At 39.3% G+C, this 26,254-nt stretch overlaps 1 protein-coding gene across 1 annotated transcript; it reads left to right on the top strand.

The window, feature by feature from the left end:
• The first annotated feature begins 13,186 nt into the window (after positions 1-13,186).
• LOC135470811 (cytochrome c oxidase subunit 6C-like) lies at positions 13,187-18,468 on the top strand. Its single transcript, XM_064749854.1, has 3 exons — positions 13,187-13,230; positions 15,416-15,576; positions 18,360-18,468. Exons 2-3 carry the CDS (start codon positions 15,416-15,418, stop codon positions 18,448-18,450), a joined length of 252 nt encoding a protein of 83 aa, XP_064605924.1. The 5' UTR covers positions 13,187-13,230; the 3' UTR covers positions 18,451-18,468.
• Positions 18,469-26,254: the final 7,786 nt, after the last annotated feature.

The raw sequence follows: 26,254 nt of genomic DNA, 5'->3' as shown, positions 1-26,254 counted from the left end.
ATGTACGAGTTTGTTTATGTATTTCGGACGCCAGAGCAATACAATATTTGGAAAAACTCGATGTTGATAGAGGTATAAATGATTTTCTAATTCGATTATAGGATAAAACATTTCCAGTTAAAGTTAAAAGCGTGGAGTTTCTAAGAACATTCAGTGTATAGGCCTGCTCTTTCTACACTTTTATACCTCCGTGCATCACTTGGCACAATGTCTAAACAAAACAAATTTATGGGTAACTTTCGTGTGTCTGGACCGTGGAAAGCTGAGGTGGCGGTGTGTTTGTAAACACAGTTTCCCATCGCATGTCTGCTGAAGTAATACTATCTCAGGCTGACTTGTTAGCTTTGCAGTTTGGCTAATGTAGTACATAGCTTTTATAAAAGCTTTCCACTTTTCCGACGAGTTTATTTCTGGACGCTGCAATGTAACAATGACAGCACACCGACCTGTCGTGATTCAATCTGTGGATGAATTGTTAAGTTGTGTAAAAAGTTGCAAGGATTGTTGCAAAGGAGACTATATTTCATTCCATTGTCCGTTATGTCCACCGTCAAAGTTCAAGCCAACAAGGAAGAAGAAAGTAGAGAACCATTTGAGAGCTGTACAGTGGAAAGCACGCGTTGAGGGACAAAACGATACGTAAAATTAAGCATCAATACGTTTTCATCTAAAATACTGTGTACATATATAGTTATCGTCTGCGGCTTTATATGATAGGCGAGCTTTTTGATTAACTTTTCATGTTAAAAAAATAGATACATTCCCTGTCAATGAGATGATATGTTCTTAAATTATTTTTCTACATCTTTTTTCGAAATGTATACTCCTAGTGGTCATCCAGACGTAAATGCAGATTTATCGGCTCTGTAGGTGACGCCAATTTAAAATATTCTTCCAGTGATGAGGCAGAGTAAAATAGGTATCAAAGCAAATCTAAACTTACAGATCTTATTTTCGTGATTGGCCCCGGCGATGGATGTAAAACAAAAAGATGCCATCAACTTCCGGTCGGACAAATGCAAGTGTCTAATTTGCAAGGGAAAAAATAACTAACACAAATAGATCAGATCATCTATACCTGCAATTGAACTTCTACTCAATGGCTTCATGTAAATAGTAGTTGCGTAGTGTTTGTTTACATATTCTCTCTATTAGACCAACAGATTAGTCATTTGGCGTGTATGTTTTAATACCACACAATGTAAAGAACGCTCCCGCTGCGCTAACCGTAACTTGAAAGCCAACAGATGTTTTTCTTACATAATGCATGAATGGTGGCAAAAATTTTTATGCCAATCACTGGAAAACTATTCATCTGAAATAATTTGATACGAGAGAAGAGCACAATTTGTTCTGCTGACCAACTTTCAACATTGCACCATTACTGCTTTTCTCATCGTGTCTCAAAAATCAGAATAAAGTGTGCCTAAAAGCGAAAACGTCTTTAGAACCAAAACAAAGCCACATTCGTGGTTAGCTCTTTATGCCTAATGCATGAACAGTAGGTAAATTGTGGCCAAACTTTTGAAGCTAGAACAAAGCTAGAACAAAAGCAAAGCCAGATTCATAATCTATTTGTCAAATTACACTGTATATATTCACACAAAAAATCGGATCAGCTCTGCACGGGTTTAATCTTCTTTCCAAAGGCTTCACTGCGCGAGCAATCTAATTAGGCTTTAAGTCTGCGCTATATATTACAGTCCATGCACATAAGTCCATAAAACTGACCGCCATCACATGGGCTGTAAATCGAGCTGTTTTTGAGGCGTAAAAGACCATTGAAATAAATAACTAAATTATCACAATGTTCAAAAGACGTGTTTATTTTTGTAGGTAAAAGTGTCGTTCTTTGCCATCTAACTGAACACAGTTCTTCACGGCATTTCCACTGCACGTCATGTTCAAGGATAATTATTCGCAAAGAGAACTTCAAGCACCACGTTCAAACATGTGTTAATAGTCTTAACACGCCTGTTGCATCCAAATTAATCCCCTCTACCCGTACAGCGAAAAATTCTTATTCGTCGCGTGCAAAACACAGATCAGAAAACCATCAGAATAACGCAGTAGAGGCACAGGAAAGTGACGCGGTGACAAGTGACAAAGACCATTGCTATGCCACCCAGAGTATTAATCTGAAGACGACTTGTTCTAGATCATTGGATTCCCAGATTTCAACAAAGACGTCATCCCTTCGAGCAAGTTGTACACTATGTGGTAAAATTATAACAGTGAAATGGATGAAATCGCACTTGAAATCTCACCAGTCTCTACAGCATGATGTTAATGTCCACAATCATCACCATACTGTTGTAATCGATCCAGCCAAAGGAGTGTATTGTTCGTCCAAATCAAGAAGTGGTCCTCAGATCCCGATACATCTGCAGAAAAATACGCTCACAAATGCTCCGATCAGCATTTGTGAAAACAACTCATGTATTGAGTTGAAATCGGCGGCAAGAAGAGGTGGGAATAGTTCCTTTGAGTGTGATCACGTTCGTTCCGTTCCTTATGCCATTCCTGGAAAAGAAACGATTCTTAGACAAGACACGCTTGAATGCATGCGGAGTGAAAATTTCATCACCGAAAGTAGATACAATGAACTAAAGCAGTGCCAAGAAACAGCTGAAAGCTCAGGACGCCCATTTGTAGTACTCATTCCACCCCATCAGTCGACCTATTATCCTAGACATATTCATCTGTCTGTGTACACGGGGAAAAAAGGTTCTGGTGCAAACTACAACGGACTATAGTAACGTACGATAAACAAAGAAACACCACAATATGCAGGTGCACAAAAAGCATTCACACATGCCTCCATAAACTCATCTGCAAATGGTATTTAAAACAAGAGCTACCAACAAGAATCTTACACCGAATAGGTAAACGGGAGCCAAAGGCAAGTTCCACTGAGAAATAATAGCCAACATTTCCGATCATTACCAAGGAGTATACCAACGGATATCCCTCTGGAAGTCAGGCAAATTATCAGAAATCACAAAAGAGACGGTATCCTCGAAATCACTCCAAGAGAAACATCATGTGTTCAATGCCAAGGACCACTCGATGTTCGTCTTGTTTCCAACAAGTCGGAAATAATACATTTACAACTAGTGGTAAAAGGTAAGGTCTCCAACTATCAAGAACTTTAGGTCACTGTGCTCAGAACAACTGAAGGAATGAATGGTTATGGACATGATATATCGACAATATTCTTGTCATACGGTATCCTGGCACAAGCTAGGTCCATATTCAGGACACCAAGGAGAACTGAACAATGAAAAAACCAGCTTGGCTTAATATTAAACATGACATTGTAATATATTCACTGTTAAATAATCATATTAAGCCTTTATGTCTGATCCTATATATCATACGCTCACGGCATCGCGAGCAAAGCTGTCCGATAATTGAAAAGATTATGTGGATATTTCGTCAAATATACATCAACGGTGGAAATGTTCTCATAAAAAAACACAAAAGCTTTTGGAGAGAGTGATATACGTAAATATGATGTAGTGTATTAATGATTCAGCATGGAATGGTTTAGCATGGCAGTTCTCATAGTTCCTTGATTTTCTATTTGGTTACATTTATCTGAAATTAGACCATGTCTGGATATCCTAATGGTTCGCCGTTATATAATTAATAATAGTTAATATAATTAAGTATAAAATTTTAGAATTATCAAACGCCTTCTCTGTCAGATATAACCGTATACAACAAGGTATGCAAACCATGCCAACTGTTGTATCAATATAAAGAATGGAACGAGAGCATTCATAACTTCAATGATGTCATATCCTTGGGCTTGATGTATGTCTTTTCATCAGAGCTGGACTACAGGTACTCTGAAGTATTTTATGTTTATTAATGATAAAATGTCAGATTTACTCTATTTTATTTATTTACTCTATTGAGCATGCAGCATGTAGATTTATACAGAAAATTTAACATCAACAAACCTTCCAGTTTAATGTTATCTCAAGTCAGGATATACTTACTAAAACTTCAGTTATCAATATTGAAGATAAAATTTTGACGTTTAATTGTTTTCAGAACCACGTTGCAATAGGGCGGTCTGTTGCCATGCTTCAAGAAATGATCGGAGAGAATGTTGATACCTACACTTTACATCAAGCATACCTACATTTCGAGGCATGTACTGACCACGATTACAGTTTCCATTGTGTCCTTTGTGGACATATGTATATGACAAGACATGTAATTGGATGATATACATTTCTGAATATTCTGAATCAGAAGATTAGATTTAATGACATGTATAAACGTGGTTGAAAAGCGCTCTAGATATCCAGCAATATTAACATTAACACCCCAACAGCAAAACCATAAATACATATTCGATTACCTACCCATACATGTCAACTTTCATGCCAAAGGCATAAATTTGAAAGTGTACTATTCTCAGGGAGCAGTTATTGCATTTTGTACATTTTGGCGCAATTTCTGTGGCTCTTTTACGGTTATCTGCATCCTTGTTTTTTATTCCGAGATATGTTCAAAAGAATTTTTGATGTCTGGAAAGGATTTGCAGATATGTGAAATACATAATCTATATATTAACACAAGACTGCTATTTAAGAAATCTAGAAATGAATTGTAGATATCTGAAAATTAATTCAAGATATCTGAATTAGGCCGAAATGGCTTGCCATAAGTAAGGGCAGATACTTTACACGTCATGAAGGTGGAGGTAGATGTATATATGTACCAACACGCAAATGAAGTACAAGTTATTCAATGATATACACCTGTTATGGGGAAAGTTTTGTGGTCACATGAAAATGCTACACACTCAACTATAAGTCAATAACGACGTCACTTTGTTATCTTTCAGTGTCTGATTTGTCCATTCCGTCTGGCGAAGTTTCTGACACGGTGGATGCTAAGGCTTTCTGGTCTGCAGTTGAGAACAGCGTAAGAAACCCTGGCACTCGACCGGGTAAGATATCAATATGCTAAAAGTAGTCAAATTTTAATTATTGTTTTGGCAATTGACTACAAAATTTACTGCACAACTAGTGAAGCTCTACGTCTAAATTTAAAGACCTTTCACGATACAATCTTCCAGTCCGAAAATGTAGGACAGTGTGTATTTTCAACTGAAAGCAATGATTGATCTCGACCCTGTCCCACAAAGCAATCGTAGGCGAAGGTTATTGTAACTAACATGGCTGCCCATCTCTTTTACATGGGTTGTCATGGTAGTTATAATCAGCTTAGAATAAGGCTGCTTTGTGGAACAGGGCCGAAAGCAAACGTAGGCTAAGCTGATTGTAACCACCATAGCTACCTATCTCTTTAACATGAGTTGTCATGGTAGTTACAATCAACCTAGTTTACGACTGCTTTGTGGAACAGAGGCCAGGTGATTAGCAAATGAGGTTAACTACTAACAGGTTGTTCTCCCTTGCTTTAGAACAAAATACCATAACTCCGTCCTACGAGTTTTGGAGTCCTTGGATTGGCGAAAACTCTCGCAGTGGTGACTTGATTTACAACACGGAAATAAAGAAATGTTCTCAAAGTATAAACAAGGATAATGAAGACCCCGTGTCCGAACCGATGCCAGAAGAAACCATCATGAAGATGTTAAAGGATGAAAAGGTATTTCCAGTGTAGGATGTAATAACAATTTACTGTATGCACTCAAGTGAAAAGAGAACGTTTAAGAGTTAAGGGTATTTGCACTTACTTCAAAGTGCATGTACTTATCTGGGGATATTTTATCCTATATTCTCTCAACGTTTATCTGTATAATGCAAATGCCTTTTTTCTCTGACATTAATTTTCGGTGATTTGCTTCGAAAACAAATTCGCTGGATTTAAATTTCGCGGATATATAGGGTGGAATAGTACTATGAAGATTTAGTTATTTATTTGATTGGTTTTTTTACGCCGTACTCAAGAATATTTCACTTATGCTGACGGCGGCCAGCATTATGGGCAGAGCCCGGGGGAAACCCACGACCATATTTATAAAGACTGTAAAGAAATAATGATGAACACAAAAGCTTCAACACAGCTCAAACCAAAAAATTCTCATATCTTTTGACAGGTGTCGACAATCCGAAAAATGTGTCGTGAAGTGGGTGTTAAAGCAGAAGGGTCCTCTGTTGATGTGATCAGGAGGTTGAGAGACTTGTCGATTTCACGTGGTTCATTCGACAAGGCTTAGAGAAATTATTTGGATGCTCTGGTGAGAAGACGCAATACCGCCTAATTATTTCTTAACTTGGACACCTGGAGTGAACCGCATAAACTCAATTAGATATGGCCAAGTATAAACATGGCAGGTTTCCTCACATGAGCATTTTTAGGTGATACAACATCAGTTAAACTGTCATTGTATTTATTAAATCGTTCTCTTTGGCTGTGACGCTTAAAATCACTCAGCCATCAAGAAGTTTATTATCCTTAAATACGTTCTTTATTCTTCTAGGAGGATGGGCGGTTGGTTGTTGCCATCACGGTGTTGCGATCTGAAAGTTCAAGGGATTATCTCGACATTGAAAGATCTATGAAACATCGACCTAATATCACCATCTGCGACATAGCGTATCTACTGGCAAGACAGGCCCACAAAATAATTCCACATTTTTATTCCCCAAACGAAGGAAGACTGGCACCTGATACAGATTTAAACATTGCAAGAGCCGAAAAAAAAGAGAGCTGGATTGCGGGGCCGAATTTCTGACAAATCCCATTTTTTCCCCCGACTGTGTCGAATCGAACAAAATCCCCGTCACAGGATCTGACGTACACTATGCGCTCATAGACTGGTCCCACCAAGAAAACTGTAAGAGCAGGCAAGAGATACTTCGACGGTGTTCCCTGCTACCTGAGCTTAGTGGAATCATTGACACCCAAGCGGTGGAGCAACTCTTCAGCTCTCTGAAACGGGACATCTATTATTTAAATAACATGTCCCCGGTCAAACATATTTTTCTTTTTCGACTCATTATACAGCTCAGAAACGTCAGATGAAACGGAGAACTCCTTCGTAAACAAACGACAAGATTTGGACAGGGATTGTTCTACAATCAATTTGGACAGGTCTGTCAGAAATATCTAACCGAAGTTGTGCAACCCACACTGACGGATGACACCATCCAGACGCCTGTTCGATCTGAAATTGTTGTCGACTGGGAGTATGAACATGGCGAGACGAATGAAGAGATCGCCAATACTTCTGAAAGTGGACGTGGGGAACCATCAGCCTAAAGTCCAAGAGAACATACTTTTGGGCTCCACTCTATCAGAGTTAAAGCACTTGTACACAAGCTAGTCCAGCTATCAGGAACCGAGCGAATTCAGAAGATTTTAAATGTGGATGGGTTTGTATTTACCTTGTATTTTATCTGTTTGTTTTTATTTTTTGGTATAATTAGATATGGCTATTTTGGTTCCAGTTATGCATGGAGTAGTATCGGAATGGCTTTCCAGCTTTCAAGTTATCTATATACAGACTGTTCAAATGTGTATAAACATTTGACAAGACTAAAGCCATAAAAAAGGAGGAAAGTAACTAAGAATATTGCAGTCATCAAATAGTCATTTACATGTAGATGTGTGTTTAATTATTTATCATTATAATTTCATAATTTTGTTCCGCGCATGACTTGCTAAAAAGTGTGCAGGCATATATGTTTAATCAGTAGCAATCTATATACATTTCCAGATTTCAGTGTTTTACAAATGAATAGGAAGCCTTTAACAGGATTGCATTCTGTTCACATTTTTTCTTTGTAGGTACGAAGGGACATTCAGGAATAGGAGATGTAAGGAAGCTTTGGTTCGGGATGTAGTCGCACTACTTGTATCCAACAAACTGCACATATCTGGCACAGAAGCAAGACGAAGATGCTGTCAAACTGAACATTCATCGTTTCACACGGCACTTAAAAAAAGTCAACAATTAAGAGCACACCGCTTAATCAGCAGTACTGAATCGTAACTGGCATGCTGTGTATGTAAATAATAGATGACTGATGAGTTGACAATGTATATTTTATATCATTGTTATCATTGTATCATGGCTATATGCCTTGTACATATAGCCTACACCTATAATGTATTTTCCATTCCACCGCCATACCATTCATTGCCTCACTTACACATGTATAGAATCTTAGAATGTACAAGAGAGTTAATACACTAATAAACTTGCCTAGGGTACTGCAGCATATGTATTAAAACACAACTTTTATCCTTACATCTCAGTAAAGCGTTCTTCAGTTTATAATAGTTTTTCTGTAAAGGTTTTTGCAAACCAGATGAATACAATGTTGTAACCAGTTTTAGGGAATGGAACTTGTTGAATTAGAGTTTCTGTTGGCAAACTCTCCATGGGGATGGGTTATGGCACTGCTCGAGGGCTCCTTAAAATACATATATTTAAAATAGAATGTGGTTCTTGACTTTTTTATTCAACTGTCCGGAATTGGTGGTCTATGGATTTCTCATATTCTGTGATTCGAGGATTATATTCTAAGGCTCTGTAAAAATTTTCTCATCTACGTACATGTAGAGAAAGGCAAAATCAGTTTGTCCTCGTTCGTGTTGGGCTTTTCCCATCTGCGGAGAAAAAGGATGGTAAATTAGTCACCGTCCTCCTCGTGGATTTTGTACCTGATACCTGTAGGAACGTCAATCAACCACCGCCCTCCTTATGGATGTTGTACTTTATACCTATAGGAACATAAATTAGTCATCGTCCTCCTCATTGATGTTGTACTTTATACCTGCAGGAAGGTAAATTAGCCACCGTCCTCCTCATGGATTTTGTACTTTAAACTTATAGGAACTTAAATTAGTCACCGTCCTCCTCGTGGATGTTGTACTTTATACCTGCAGGAAGTTAAATTAGCCACCGTCCTCCTCGTGGATGTTGTACTTTATACCTGGAGAAAGTTAAATTAGCCACTGTCCTCCTCGTGGATGTTGTACTCTGTACCTACAGGAAGGTAAATTAGCCACCGTCCTCCTCGTGGATGTTGTGTTTTATACCTGGGGAAAGGTAGATTAGCCACCGTCCTCCTCGTGGATGTTGTACTTTATACCTACAGGAATGTAAATTAGCCGCCGTCCTCTTCGTGGATGTTGTACTTTATACCTGCAGAAAGTTAAATTAACCATCGTCCTCCTCGTGGATGTTGTACATTATACCTGGAGAAAGGTAAATTAGCCACCGTCCTCCTCGTGGATGTTGTACTTTATACCTGCAGGAAGTTAAATTAGCCACCGTCCTCCTCGTGGATGCTGTACTTTATACCTGGGGAAAGGTAGATTAACCACCGTCCTCCTCGTGGATGTTGTACTTCACACCTGGAGAAAGGTAAAGTAGCCGCCGTCCTCTTCGTGGATGTTGTACTTTATACCTATATGAAGGTAAATTAGCCACCGTCCTCCTCGTGGATGTTGTACTTTATACCTGCAGGAAGTTAAATTAGCCACCGTCCTCCTCGTGGATGTTGTACTTCATACCTGGAGAAAGGTAAAGTAGCCGCCGTGGATGTTGTACTTTATACCTGGAGAAAGTTAAATTAGCCACCGTCCTCTTCGTGGATGTTGTACTTTATACCTGGAGAAAGTTAAATTAGCCACCGTCCTCCTCGTGAATGTTGTATTTTATACCTACAGGAAGTTAAATTAGCCACCGTCCTCCTCGTGGATTTGTACTTTATACCTGCAGAAAGGTAAATTAGCCACCGTCCTCCTCGTGGATGTTGTACTTTATACCTGCAGGAAGTTAAATTAGCCACCGTTCTCCTCGTTGATGCTGTACTTTATACCTGGAGAAAGGTAGATTAGCCACCGTCCTCCTCGTGGATGCTGTACTTCATAGCTGGAGAAAGGTAAAGTAGCCACCGTCCTCTTCGTGGATGTTGTACTTTATACCTATATGAAGGTAAATTAGCCATCGTCCTCCTCGTGGATGTTGTACTTTATACCTGCAGGAAGTTAAATTAGCCACCGTTCTCCTCGTTGATGCTGTACTTTATACCTGGAGAAAGGTAGATTAGCCACCGCCCTCCTCGTGGATGCTGTATTTCATAGCTGGAGAAAGGTAAAGTAGCCGCCGTCCTCTTCGTGGATGTTGTACTTTATACCTATATGAAGGTAAATTAGCCACCGTCCTCCTCGTGGATGTTGAACTTTATACCTGCAGGAATGTAAATTAGCCACCGTCCTCCTCGTGGATGTTGTATTTTATACCTACAGGAAGTTAAATTAGCCACCGTCCTCCTCGTGGATTTGTACTTTATACCTGCAGAAAGGTAAATTAGCCACCGTCCTCCTCGTGGATGTTGTACTTTATACCCGCAGGAAGTTAAAGTAGCCACCGTCCTCCTCGTGGATGTTGTACTTTATACCTGCAGGAATGTAAATTAGCCACCGTCCTCCTCGTGGATGTTGTACATTATACCTGGAGAAAGGTAAATTAGCCACCGTCCTCCTCGTGGATGTTGTACTTTATACCTGCAGGAAGTTAAATTAGCCACCGTTCTCCTCGTTGATGCTGTACTTTATACCTAGAGAAAGGTAGATTAGCCACCGTCCTCCTCGTGGATGCTGTACTTCATACCTGGAGAAAGGTAAAGTAGCCACCGTCCTCTTCGTGGATGTTGTACTTTATACCTATATGAAGGTAAATTAGCCACCGTCCTCCTCATGGATGTTGTACTTTATACCTGCAGGAATGTAAATTAGCCACCGTCCTCCTCGTGGATGTTGTACTTTATACCTGCAGGAAGTTAAATTAGCCACCGTCCTCCTCGTGGATGTTGTACTTTATACCTGGAGAAAGTTAAATTAGCCACTGTCCTCCTCGTGGATGTTGTACTCTGTACCTGCAGGAAGGTAAATTAGCCACCGTCCTCCTCGTGGATGTTGTACTTTATACCTACAGGAAGTTAAATTAGCCACCGTCCTCCTCGTGGATGTTGTATTTTATACCTGGGGAAAGGTAGATTAGCCACTGTCCTCCTCGTGGATGTTGTACTTTATACCTGCAGGAATGTAAATTAGCCGCCGTCCCCTTCGTGGATGTTGTACTTTATACCTGCAGGAAGTTAAATTAACCATCGTCCTCCTCGTGGATGTTGTACATTATACCTGGAGAAAGGTAAATTAGCCACCGTCCTCCTCGTGGATGTTGTACTTTATACCTGCAGGAAGTTAAATTAGCCACCGTCCTCCTCGTGGATGCTGTACTTTATACCTTGGGAAAGGTAGATTAACCACCGTCTTCCTCGTGGATGTTGTACTTCACACCTGGAGAAAGGTAAAGTAGCCGCCGTCCTCTTCGTGGATGTTGTACTTTATACCTATATGAAGGTAAATTAGCCACCGTCCTCCTCGTGGATGTTGTACTTTATACCTGCAGGAAGTTAAATTGGCCACCGTCTTCCTCGTGGATGTTGTATTTTATACCTACAGGAAGTTAAATTAGCCACCGTCCTCCTCGTGGATGTTGTACTTTATACCTGCAGGAATGTAAATTAGCCACCGTCCTCCTCGTGGATGTTGTACTCTATACCTGGAGAAAGGTAAATTAGCCACCGTCCTCCTCATGGATGTTGTACATTATACCTGGAGAAAGGTAAATTAGCCACCGTCCTCCTCATGGATGTTGTACTTTATACCTGCAGGAAGTTAAATTAGCCACCGTTCTCCTCGTGGATGTTGTACTTCATACCTGGAGAAAGGTAAATTAGCCACCGTCCTCCTCGTGGATGTTGTACTTCATACCTGGAGAAAGGTAAAGTAGCCGCCGTGGATGTTGTACTTTATACCTGCAGGAAGTTAAATTAGCCACCGTTCTCCTCGTGGATGTTGTACTTCATACCTGGAGAAAGGTAAATTAGCCACCGTCCTCCTCGTGGATGTTGTACTTTATACCTGCAGGAAGTTAAATTAGCCGCCGTCCTCTTCGTGGATGTTGTACTTTATACCTATATGAAGGTAAATTAGCCACCGTCCTCCTCGTGGATGTTGTACATTATACCTGGAGAAAGGTAAATTAGCCACCGTCCTCCTCGTGGATGTTGTACTTTATACTTGCAGGAAGTTAATTTAGCCACCGTTCTCCTCGTTGATGCTGTACTTTATACCTGGAGAAAGGTAGATTAGCCACCGTCCTCCTCGTGGATGCTGTACTTCATACCTGGAGAAAGGTAAAGTAGCCGCCGTCCTCTTCGTGGATGTTGTACTTTATACCTATATGAAGGTAAATTAGCCACCGTCCTCCTCATGGATGTTGTACTTTATACCTGCAGGAATGTAAATTAGCCACCGTCCTCCTCGTGGATGTTGTACTTTATACCTGCAGGAAGTTAAATTAGCCACCGTCTTCCTCGTGGATGTTGTACTTTATACCTGGAGAAAGTTAAATTAGCCACCGTCCTCCTCGTGGATGTTGTACTTTAAACCTGCTGAAAGTTAAATTAGCCACCGTCCTCCTCGTGAATGTTTTTTTTTATACCTGCAGGAAGTTAAATAAGCCACCGTCCTCCTCGTGGATGTTGTACTTTATACCTACAGGAAGTTAAATTAGCCACCGTCCTCCTCGTGGATGTTGTATTTTATACCTGCAGGAAGTTAAATAAGCCACCGTCCTCCTCGTGGATGTTGTATTTTATACCTGCAGGAAATTAAATAGGCCACCATCCTCCTCGTGGATGTTGTATTTTATACCTGCAGGAAGTTAAATAAGTTAAATACCAAGTACCTATATATTGTATAGTCATATAGGCCTATGAACCCCATGTCGGGAAAACGGGTCTGGAGAGGCCTTGGGCTGTTGTATCCTTATCATATAGAATACCTTGTCTTATTCATTATCTGTCGTCGATAGTTTGATAATTTATACCAATAATTTATAACATACCTTGTCTTACTCATCATCTGTTGTCGATAGTTCGATAATTTGGGGAAGCACTGTAGTAAATAAAATTTAAATTAATGGTGTCAGATATACAGTGATATAATCCGAATGTCTTTTTACTGAACACAAATGTGTAACTATACCCCACTACTTTGCATTTCGCGCCATATGTATGGTCATGCGCACTGCAACGTCCTCCTGATGGATGTCCGTTCTCCTGGTGGATGTACTTCCGTTCCCCTGGTGGATGTAGGCTGACGAGTACTGTTGGTTTGAAGGTCAGCTCATATTGGACAACCCCATAGTTATAAAACGTACGTATGTTTTGTTCAAGATATGTGGAGGGTCAAGTAATTTTGTTTTTCACTTCTAGCGAAAAGACAGCCGAGACATTTCCGGGGGCTCGAGGAAAAAATGGCAGCAATCAAGGATGGAAGTGAATATGCAAACAACAACAACTTCGAGTGGTCACGTTGCTAACATTCTGCTTTGATTTAATGCACCATGTTGTGTTGCACAGCGATTCAGATAACTGTGGGTCTGAGTTACGGCTTTAGGATATTTTAGTTCAGTTAATTAAATTGAACGTGGACCTCTTTGTTCAACAACTTTTCGAGTACCTGGATTTCTAGCCGCAAAGTCTGCGCTGAGCGCTCTGACGGTTATTAAACTAACATACATGCTATCGTCGTAAATTCTTCCCTGTTAAAAGTTTGACAGCTTCAGTAACACAGCTGTATGCTAGATTTGTAGTAGTGTAGCCATACCAAATAGCTATGCTTTAAGGCCATAGAAATGTGCACAAATTTTCCAACCCTCCCATTTTGAGAGGGGTGTGAAACAGCGAAAGAATAGGAACCAGCCTCCATGTACCTACACATTTGCCATATCTGCTATAAACATGAGATATGTCAAAACTGGGATGAAAAAGTGTCATTTGAATGCAATTACCTACCATGTAGATATAAAATCCTCTCAACAGTTAACGATTAAAATGTCACCTCGAAAATTTCTTTGAATGCTGTATGTGTATTCAGTCTTAAGTACCATAAAATTTCACCTTTTAGCTGCGTTAGTTTGAGTGAACTTGCAAGACTCCTGAAATCTTAATGCCAATTTGGCTTATCTTAGTAAAACCAACATATTGTTTGTTCAATATGTGAGGTTTGAGGTATTCCTCCATCGCCATGTTTGGCTCTGCTTTGACATTGGTATCCCACATCTACTGTAGAAAAACGTCAAATTCTACCTTAATCACCCACCAAACGAACACACACCCACCCACATACCATTCCGCACCAAAACTCTACTGTTGCTACTTTCCCACTCAGCCATATGCTCTGTGGTGATCAGATTTCTATGGAAAAATCATTGTGGACAGGGAAAGGTAAGAGATTGCTAGGGTGGCATGTGGATTTTGAGTCAATTTTATTTGAGATTCTTTCCACTATCTGGGTTGGGAGTTATTTCATTAAATGTTCATTTTGTTATCAACTATAATATGGCCAAATATGGCCACAATCAATGTTCAGTTCAACTATTTCACCCAGGATACCCCAGAGCTTTCCCTCCAAAAACAGGCTGCCATTGTTTAAGTAAATCATATAAATAAATCAGTCGTCTCCATCTGCCAGGTTGCCTCCATTTTCAAATTAACCCACTAGCCTGTGGCTTTTAATGTGTGTGATTTTTTTGTACACCTCAAATTGTATGATTTAGACGTGACTGCTACAACAGTATTAGAACTATAGCTCTGAGATCGGTTGGCCATGTTCCTAGCTTCCACATTATGTATTTCTGAGAGCCAAGCTGGGAAGAATGAAACAGATCTCAGATCTACAGGAACTACTACTTTAATTATGGACTACTGTTGCAAACGTGACTTAAAGCTTTGATAAGACTTCTGTAAAAAGTTGAAATAGTGGCACACTGACCACATTTCTATGAAGTGAGTTCATCAAGCAATTCAATAAAAGGTTTTGTTGTCATACCCTCAGTTAGCTGAACAAATGTACACTGGCATAAATTAATGCACTTTAGATCATATATCTGGTGTTACTTGAATTATTTTCTTGGTATGGGCACACAGAAGTCACTTTTCCCTTGAAGTTGTTATCAAGATGTTATCTTTAACGTATACCAGTTTTTGCTTGCACATTGTCAGCTGGGGCCATCATTAAGAATTTGTTAGTTGGCCATAACTCGACCAAAGTTCGTAATTATATGTTCAGGTTTCTTTTTTAAGATATCTTATGTCAGTTTCATACCCATGTGTTTTTTCATAAGCCAGAATGAAAAACAAAAAAAAAACAAAAAATTACCTATTGACAGACCCTTTTTTCTTCTGATATTGTGTGGCTATGTTCAGCAAAGAATGCTTTATCTGAACAGTAAATAAGATGACATGGTATATGGCTGCATGTGGTTTTATGCTACAAAGCAATATGGCATCTGTGTCTTCTATCCATACTACTCTGTTGTGTAATTTGTTTGTTGCAGATGTCTGCATCTCAGCTAGCCAAGCCTCAGCTGAGAGGCTTGCTGAAGTCCCGAGTGAAGAGGGACTTTGGTATTGCCTTTGCCTTCTCAGCAGTGTGTACGGTTGCCTACAAGTTCTTGGTGAATGAACCCAGGAAAGCAAAATATGCAGAGTTCTATAAGTAAGTACCTATCTTAATTCTTTGTGCAAAAAATTTTACAAAAAATTCTTTGGCCCAAAAAACATAACCCAATTTGATCTGAAAAATCGCTGAAACTTTGATAACGGTTGAGACCTTACAGGCCTTCAGTGCTGCAAATAAGGAATGTATTGGCGTCATTTACGCCTATGAAAATGCCCATTATGCATATAAGTTGAATAGAGGAATATTTGGTAATTAAGATACACATTTTTCAACGAAAAATATTGATCGTTCAAAATGACCAGCCTACTTAAATTCGGGTTTACCAAGCAATCGCCTAATGGACCGACCCAAGCAATGAAGCTGATGCAACAACAAAGTCAGCTGCGTGACGATATTTCAAGGAAGATTGGAAGTGATCTATTGCACAATGTGTGAAAATTACAGTGCCCACAAATAACCCAACTGGTCAGTTAATAAAACAGATGGATGTTAAAACTAAGTACACAGTGCATTTAATCATATATCAGCAGTTCAAAGAAATTTTGTCCTGTGAGTCGCAAAAATGTCCGGTAACTTTTAGGGATAAACAGGACTATTGTCGTGCTGGCTCTACTTCAAATTTCTATCCCTGACAGTGGTGATAGACCTTATCGCTTGCAAGCAGAATATGGGAGATACACTCTGTATAGGTAAAACTCCTACTCCTGACATGGCATATGCCACTTTCTATGCTTGTGTACATCACTGCCATCACTCTGGGTTGGACACAGAGCTGCGGCTTAGCCATGACTGAAAAGGTGCCAGTTAACTATCCCAGCCCACTCAGGCAGGGGTCTAAGGACCCTGGAAGCTCTGGGTTCTGAGACGGTAACCAGTTCTGGTGTATTGCTTGGCAACAAGTCTTGTGTGTTGATAAGAAACATCTTAATGCGGCCTAAAATGCATTTTAGACATTGAGATAATCCACCAGCTACTTTGATCAAATTTGCCTCACGGAGCTCTGCAACAATTTTTCTGAAAAAACAAATAAGGACTCCACAAAAATATCTGCATCCAACCCTGCCACGTGACAGGCTTAACCTTTGGATCTTGTGTGAGCCTCATCACTGGTGTCCTTGCGGGGACATGTACTTGGCATTCGTCAATAAAACTGTGTCAGGAGATCATTAGAATCACTTTGAACGTAATTTAGATAAAGAGAATGCATGTGCATCAAGTAATAATAGAAACAAAAGTTCAGACCGCGATTTTGTATTTTCTGACATCACTTCCTGTCTCATCACCGTGACCCCACCTCATCGATGTTGTTCATGATTTCTTTGTAGGGGCCTCCGTGGCTCAGTTGGTTAGAGCTCTAGCGCAGCGTAATGACCCAGGAGTCTTTCACCAATGCGGTAGCTGAGTTCAAGTCCAGCTCATGCTGGCTTTCTCTCCCGGCCGTTTGTGGGAAGGTCTGTCAGCTACCAGCGGATGGTCGTGGGTTTCCCCCCGGGTTCTGCCCGGTTTCCACCCACCATAATGCTGGCCGCTGTCGAATAAGTGAAATATTCTTGAGTACGGTGTAAAACGCCATCAGAAAAAAAAAAAAAAAAACATTTCTTTGTAGGGAGTGACACATGCGCTGTAAGAAGTATGAGTGAAACTATGCAAAGGGTGACTCGGTACTCTTACTCGAAATGCAATCATAACAGACAGGTGCAAAATTGCGTCCTTTTCTCCAAGCCAAAATCCAAGATAGTTTGACAAGTATAGTTCTTTCACTAATAAAGACGCTAATTGATAATGTTATTGCTCAATCTGAAGATCTCAAGTGAACAAAAAGACACAGGGGAAAGTTGCTGACAGATGTGACCCAAGTGTAGCAGCTGAACACTGATCCCTGGCTTCTTGTTCAGTATGGGAACTACAGGGGTGATTTGTTGTCCCGGTCAGAGAGTCAAGTCAGATTATTTTGCAAGACTTGTAAAGCAAAAAGGGAAGTCACGTGATGGCGACTGTTGGCTCATCAAATATGGAAATATCAGCGATAAAAAACATGTTGTACTTGTTATGTTTCCTCTCGCCATTAAACGCTGAATTTAACTGGCAGGAAGCATGTGGATGTGTGAAGTTTCACTTTGATGTTTCTATACTTTCTGGTGATGCTAATTTTCTTTTACTGATCTGTTCAGTGAATAATAGAAAAAATTCAATAAACTACTTAGATGAAGGAAGCCCTTCAAGTTCGAGTTTTAAACCTTCTCCAAATATTGAATTGCAAGTTAAGAGTACTTCACGCAACCTCATTGAAGACCAGGTTTGCTGTTCTACGTCGACACCTACATGTATATGTTACATCACCCAATTGATTGTGTGAATGTAAAAGTCTGTAGTCAGTTTGTCAGTAACTTGTCAAAGGTCAGTGGGTTAACCCGGGCATTTTGTCACAAGATTCAGAAAAACTGTGGCAACATTCTGAATATTAAAATAACTGTCAATGGTTTTAACTGAAGCATTCAGCTGAAATATTGGTTTAACTGTAGGTAACCAGGCCATCCTTCAGCGATTCTTTGTTAGGGGTAACACTACCCTAACAGAGAAAATAGTCACTCGGTCGGTAGGGAAATTTCTTTCATTTTGGCTAATGAAAGAGATTATTGTTTTAAATAAATCCTATGGAGACAAAAATAAAGAGCATTAATAGCCCAATAAGAAATTCAGGCCCTGTTTTGGAGAGTCTTTCTGAGCCGGTGACAGCCAGTGAATAATTCTTGAGTTCAAATAATATCTGAAACATCATCAAAAGAGTAGTTTGGTTATTTCGTTGTTTTGTCTATTAGGACCTATGATGCCCAGGCAGATTTCGAGAGGATGAAGAAAGAGGGTGTTTTCCAGTCAGTAACACCAGACGGCAAAGTAGGAGAATGGTAGACATCTAGCTATAATTTGGACTCGAAGGACCATATATCTGACAGAGTAAGTTGTAGAATGTATTTATATCTTACTGCAATAAGATGGTCAAAAATTTTGAAAACTTAAGACGGTCATGAACTAAAAAATATTATAAGATTCCTTTAAATGTGCGTATGATTTTAAACTGTACATATTTGTACATGTGATCAAGCAGCATCATTTACTGCTAATGATGAGGAAAAGTCATCATTATTATAATAAATGTCATAATATTTAAAATGTCAGAAATTCCACATCTGTTGTTACCAGCAAGCACGTTTTGGTCTGTCATAGTGAACAGTTGCTCATATTTGTTACTGCTTCATCTAAACTTTTATTTGCGAACAGTGTTTGGCTTTATTTTTGGACATAATTATTTACATTTGCAGATTTTAACAGTGCTTTTGACGTGGGAATGCTGAAGACAGAGTGCAGTTCCGTGTAGTCATGTTTTTTTTTTTGTATAGATTTTCCTGAATAAATATTGTACACTCGACTGAATACTATTTTCACATGATTTATTTCTTATTGTGGTATTAGTGATGTGGCTGTCAACCTCCTGCTTAAAGATAAACACACCTAAGCTTTAGACATTGCACATTGACAATATACTGTGTTTCACCTAAAGTTTGGTGTGTGAAAATGCACTTTAAGAAGCACAGAAGTCTTAAAAATTACACTTGTGATGCCAACACTTAATTTTTCCTCACAGGTGACCCTATAAGGTGAATGAATCAGGCAGAATTTGTTTAACAAAGTGTGTTACTTGAAAAAAGTTTTCGCTGAAATGCAGTAACCTGTTCAGTTGCAAGCAACCATTGTGTTGCCAGATTCAGTATATCGGTCTCTCAGAAGTACATGCAGGAGGTTGTTATTGTCTGTCTTGGCTACAGTTGAGACAACATCAGAACCACATATTACTGTCTGAGGTAGAAATTACATTGCATGAATGGTTTTGAAATGGGTCCTAGTGCATGTTAAAATGGGTTAAAGCTAAAAATTGCATAATCTATTTAATAGTATATCTGTTGCACAATATGAATTAATAAATTTCTATTTTGAATTATGTGTGTTACTGTGTAGCTCAGTAGATGTAAGCTACATTGCTCTGTGGTGATCACATTCTAACAAACGAAACCTATGGGCATGTATTGATGGGTAATGAAAATAAGGTATTCACTAAATTCAACCAGCTCGCCTCATATAGCAGTCAGCTAGTCAATGCAATCAGAATGAAGATAGACCGATTCTGTGGCCTAATGGTTAGTGTTCCCGTCGAAGTCGGGAGACAGAGATCAAACCCGAATGTGGAAGTGGTCATATGCTTCGGACAGGGGAGATAACTCAAGGTGGGGTGTCACGTCTGGTGTTTTCGGCATGATACTCCAGTAGCAGTAGCACTTTGGCAGCATGGACTCCAATAAGAAGACACATTATATATAGATATACAAACACCCTTCTGGCCCTTCTGATTTCCTCTCCGGCCGTACATGAGAAGGTCTGCAGCAACCTGCAGATAGTCCCGGGTTTCCACCGGGCTTTACTCGGTTTCCTCCCACCATAAGGCTGGCCGCCGTGCTATGAGTGAAATATTCTTGAGTACGGTATAAAACACCAATCAAGTAAATAATAACTCTTCGTCGTCATATGTTTGAAAAGTACGACATAAAAGCCCCAAGCATACATACATACATAATTAAGATAACAGCATATTTTAATTTGACTGCTGTTTAATTTCGTACTTAATTGTATGACAGCAGTGATTTTTAAAAGATTAGTGTCCAGATTTATTATTTATTCATAATCAGCTACTGTATATAGCCCTGTATATATTGTTAAGGTGAATGTAAAAAATATTTACAAAGGGCACATTAATCTAAGTAATATGGCACTTCACTATTATCACTAGATAATGAGGCTGGTTTTATACATTTTTTCCGCCGAATTACGCCATACAAGTCAAACCTCCACGAGCCGTCAGAGCTTTGCAATTTAGTTCAGTGTTAATAAAAGCTATAAGAGTGACAACAAGCACATCGAATTTCACCATGAAAAGTTTTCAGACGATTTGACGCTCAGGGTTGCGCGCACTTAACTTCCACGGCAACCAGCACTGTAGGCATTAAAAAGCACTACGTTGTGGAACACGCTCCTGGGGCTCGTCTTACAAAGCTGGAGTAAGGCTGCGACTGGGTGTAAAGTTTGGTGCAAATTTACACCTACCCTTGGGCAGACGTAAATTCCGTAAGTATACTAAATATGGCGGCGCTTGTGGTGTTCCGTAGGCACACTTTAAGAAAGCAGTGTGTTTTCACCACTTGAACTGCACACTGACCGTGGAGTAATTTCACGATATCGGCTGCCTCGTCATGTTATTGCGCAGTTCGTAGATAAGCTGTGACTTTGAGATCGAACGCCATTCCTGTTGTCATTCAGTTTTGTGTCTCTCTGCGATTCCTGGCAACAGGATCTTTTCTTACGGAAATAAACCGATATTCACGGCATAAGTAAGGCGTCGGCGGGTGTTTGCTTGTTAGCTGTTATAAAGGTTATTTGCGAAAGCGACACCGGCGACCTCCGCTTCCCCCAGTCACCCCAAGACGTTGTTAAAGTGAAGACTGACTTTTTATAAAATATCAGCATTTCCAAACGTGCTTGGTGTTGTCGACGAGACACAGATCCCCATCATCGCACATGTCTGCGATTGACGACCCTGCGTTTTTGTGTCGGCAGGGCTTTCACTCGTTCAACATCCAGGCTATAGTCAATGCCAATTCGAGGTGTGTACTATGAATTCAAGAGGCAATAACTCTGATGTTTTTTGTTACCAATTATGTATAACTCAGACATGTTAGTTGTACATATACCAAGTTTAACTGACATCAGACATAAAATGCAGGAGAAATAGCATATTGAAACAAGTGCTACCAAAACCTGGGCAGACAGGCATTATAGCAGGCCAAGAAAAATCAAAATTGAAGATCAGCACAACAATATATGTATCTTAATGTAGTTTTAATATACATGTACCAAGCTTCAATGATAACAGATTAAATCTGTTGAAGGAGTAGCATTTTGAAACAGTTGTAAATAGATGCAAACATCTATATACAATATCATAGCTATTCATTATCATATACAATAGACCTAGAACAAAATTCCGGCTTCGAAACATTGCAGCTTTGATCTTTGGTTTATAGCTGACAGCAAAAGGCAAAAAAGGAATATACTGTTGCAGGTATTATTCTGGCTACCACAATAAACTGCGGTGATAGGCATGCTGTCTTACTGACATAATACAGTGTTAATGTGACTTAATAATACAGGTCAACATTTTGAGAAAGAAAAAAAATGTTACTTGCAGATGCATTGCCCAGATGTCAAGATGTAAAAAAATGTTATTGTTCGAGTTTTTAGAGCTCATCTACTTTTTTGCTATGTGGAACTCATAGCTTTTAACATTGGGTTTAGGCCTAGACTACTGTCTAGTAATAGTATACACAGTTGTGATGATTTTTTTTTTCCGAGCAAAAATTATCGCAATGCATCTCAGAGACGTATAAAATTGCACCTCAAAACCGAAAATGCCACAATTACATCATGTATGTATGGCACACTAGCGCCATTAAAAGGCAGAGAAAGTTTTCTGCTTGAAATTTTTTCTGTGTTATGTGTATTTTTTTTTACAAGTAAAAATACTCGCCAGATTCGTTTTTTTTTTTTTTTTTTTTGGTTTTTTTTTTTTTGCAAACGATTAGTTATTATGTTAGCTTAACAGATCAGTCAATTTAAGGTATCTGGGCTTTGATGCACCCTTTCTGAGGCTTGTAAAAGGCTCTGCCACAAGCTCCTTTGGGCCTGCGGCAATCTCCTTATGAACCTGGAGCTTCTCTTCTTCAATCCTCAAAAGCCTCTCCTCAAAAGGGACAGCAGTCTGAGGCCTTTTCCTCTTCATCTCTAAACAACAGTCAAAATGAAACACATATTTATCAACATATGCGATTACAATTAAAATATCACAAAAATACAAGCGTGGAAAATAAATATCTGGCATTATTATTTAATATCAATGGTTATTATTTTAATATTTTCTGGCTCTCTACCTGCTTAAGGAACAACTTCAGGGTGGATTTTCTTTCCTTTTTTAATCAGTTTTATTGTTTGATATTTTTATCACTGTTACCTGATGGATTGGTGGAAGAGGGCATGATGCCTGCAGATGGAGCAACATCAGCCTTTGACAAGGCATGGAGGTCAGACGAGCATGACTGGTCGCAAGGGACAACTGAGATTCCTCCATGCTCTGCCTGCTCCTTCTCAAGATCTGCATTGAAATGAACACATTTAATTACGTAGTACACATTGGGGTTGGCAACAAGTTCTAAAAAAACTTACTAATCTGTTTCTCTAAATAAGGAAAAATTTTAAGCCTTTATTTCAGATGTGATGATATGGTAACAGTAGATTAAAATACAAAAAGCAAAAAAAGAAAGAATCAGCATCGGCGATTGTGGCAAACATACGATATATGATAAATAAAGGAGCAGAACGGAACTGAAAAGAAGGAAACCAAAGCTGAGAGCTATCACAATATGGATAGAGCACATTTTAGGTAAACACTAACAAAACCTATTACTGGCTTCTATATTTTGCATAGCTAATTTTATTACATATGAGATAAGTGTAGTAGACATTTGAATCATCCCCTTTTAACAATTTGTCCATAGTTAAGATGGTCATTTCTTGCTTATTTAAGAAGCATAAAGTTTTGAAATTTCCAACATATGTAGCTAATTATCCAAGCTGAAGAATGCGCCCACAAATGTATGATATATTTTCTCGTTTAAAAGATATAAACAGAAGAATAACACAGTCTCCAAAACTTGTAAAAATTTGGAAGTTTTAACTTTAAATGATCACTCAGAACAATAATACGACTGTATGATCAATATTTTGAGCTTCACAGGACAGAATGCATAATTTTACTTAAGCAGAGTTCTGGTATCATCTGTAATTCGGTCAGGAAAAGGAAATTGTAAAAGATATTTTTCTTATGCTAAGTTCATTTGTACACTGAGTTTCTATCGCTTTAACCACTGGTATTCAAGTGAATGGTATGTCACCTGAAACTCACATGACCTACATGTTTGTGAAGTGATGTGTAAGGGTACAGCTATTACTGTATCGCAAATAACACAATATCCTTTAATACATTAATTGGCACAACAAGGTTTTGTGTTAACTCTAGTTTGAATATTGGAACTATTATTGTCTCCTGCATACAATATTAGCTCTATATTTGATTGTGTGCACACCAAGTGTGCACACAGTGAAATCCTCAAATACGAAATGATAATCCAATCATACATAAATATAAGATATCTTAGAAGGAAGAAGACCTTTTACTTTACGTAACATGTTTATTATTTGATTGTTGTTTCACTTAAATTGTGTCAGAAAGTTTCAAGGGTGAAACACATCAGAGCAGCCTGGGTAAACCTTCAACATCTTATTGCCAACTTTCTTACATGTGACAAAGAGATACGCCCACTATATTGTTTAAAGACAAACTGTCTTTGACAAACAGTAATAGCCTCATGAGCTTTGGCATCTGGTTACTGTCGCCAAGGGAAGAACTCCAACATTTAGTGCAGTACAATAACCCAGGATCCTCTCATCAATGCGTTGGCTGTGAGTTCAAGTCCATTTCATACTGGCTTCCTCTCCTGTCATATGTGGGGAAAGTCTGCAGCAACCTGCGTATGGTCATGCGTTTCTCCCGGGCTCTGCCCAGTTTTCCGCCACTAAAATTCTGGTTGTCAGCATTTTGCTGAATGTGTATCGGTTGTGGCAAGTGCAGGAGTACATTAGCAAATAATATTTTGTATACTCCATACGCAGTAAAAAAAGTGAATGGTGAACTGATTTGGCCTACCCTTTGGTTGATGGCTGGGATCTCCAGTGGTGGTGGTCCACCACCTTTGGGCCGAAGCTGTCTCTTTCTCTTAGCTTCCATAGATTTCGTTGTTTTCTTCAAATCTTGCCATTTTGTCTTTATTTCAGTTACTGTCCTCTAACATTCACCACAAGCACTGGCTCCTCAAAAGAAAAAAAAATCTGATATAACCGAAAGTGGAGTTTAAGTTGGAGCCTGCGTGAATGCTTTCTTTCAGTCTTCCTCCAGCTGACTCTGATCAAGCTCCCTCTCTGTAAACTGAATAACTCTCCTTTTTCTGTCAGTGAAAAACTAATACAACATACGTATGCCTGGATTTATCACAATTCTCAGATAAGAAATCAAGGCAGTGCATGAAAGAATTTATACTTTACATTAATTTATAATTACACCCGGCAATGGATTGGAATTGTGACCAATCTTCTTATCAAAAAATTAAGACAAAGCTATGAGTGTGTAATTCTTATGGAATGTACGTAGTGTGAAACGCTCTATGGCTCCTAGTCCCCCAGATGACCAATAGGCAATTGTCCTTTAGTCACCTGTATTGTCGCCTCACTGGGTGGGGTATCACAGTGTTCGTTGTCGCTAAGACAGACTTGTTTCTCAAAAGCATTGTACCATCACACACTATCAGTATAACGGCATGTGTATGCTTGAGAACCATGTACATGTCATCACGAAATGAAAGCAAAAACTAATAAACTTGATGAGAGACTTATCAATGTAATAGCACAACTGAAAGAAATATAATAAAAATAACTATTACTGCTTGGTGCAGATGACAAATTTTGTGATACCAAAACCATTCAGCACCCCAAGTTACATAATACACTCTCCGAAACACCATACAGTATTCATGACACCATACATCACCAACTCTCACAATGAACACCATCTTGTGACCTGGTGTCATTGCTGAATGAGATCCTGCTGTCTATTTCATTACTTACATTCTGATCTTATCAGAAACCCACGAACATCCGCAGGTTGGTGGAAGATCTTCCCACTTACGGTCGGACTTACAGCGACCGCATTAGTGGTGAGAGGCTCCTGGGCCATTAGCGCGCTAACCGACTGGGGTCATACGTGCCGATCGTCCTAAGTTGTAATATTCTGCCACATGTTAAAACACGTTGATTCCCCACCTAGGTTTCCTGTGTAAGCAGTAATACATTTGATTTTGAAGTATATAATTCATATCATGCGAAAAATCGCTTTTCAACATGAATTTTGTTCAAAATCATGGTAGCATACATTTACATGTGTACACAGGTTAACCTGGAAATCTCGGATCACAAGAATTTCTAGTCACGTAATCCAAAGTGGGAATTTTTCACAGTGTCAAGGAGCTGGTCGTGGTCAAATGGTTAAAGGTATTTGTCTTTCAATCACAAGAGCACAAACAGTGCAGATTCAAATCCAATCTTGGACAGGAAATTGTGGATTCCCCTGTTCTCACTGTTTCGGGATTCCTTGTCCAGACGCTTGATTCGAACAGGTCCGCTATTTATGGATCGGGGCATGGGGAATTCCTCAAAGACCATGCTGACATGGCCGTATAGCTATCACTTTTCTATCACTATAGCTAACATTTATCCTTAAAATGAAATAAGCGTGATGAGTGCATTATTTCCTTCAACCCAAACCAGTGGATTGATGGAAGGATCGTTTGGGTAATATTGTAGTTTTGCCATCGGGATACTGAAAAGCTCTCCTTTTTGAAAAGACTGGCTGAATTGTATTTTGCACGGTTGTAGGCCTAATTAATAGTTGTGTTGCCCGTCTTCGTTTTGAACTACACATCCGCGATGTGGCATACTTGAA

Source organism: Liolophura sinensis, chromosome 7 (assembly GCF_032854445.1).
Source record: "Liolophura sinensis isolate JHLJ2023 chromosome 7, CUHK_Ljap_v2, whole genome shotgun sequence".
Classification (NCBI taxonomy): Eukaryota; Metazoa; Mollusca; class Polyplacophora; order Chitonida; family Chitonidae; genus Liolophura; species Liolophura sinensis.
This window is presented reverse-complemented; position numbering and strand designations above follow the sequence as displayed.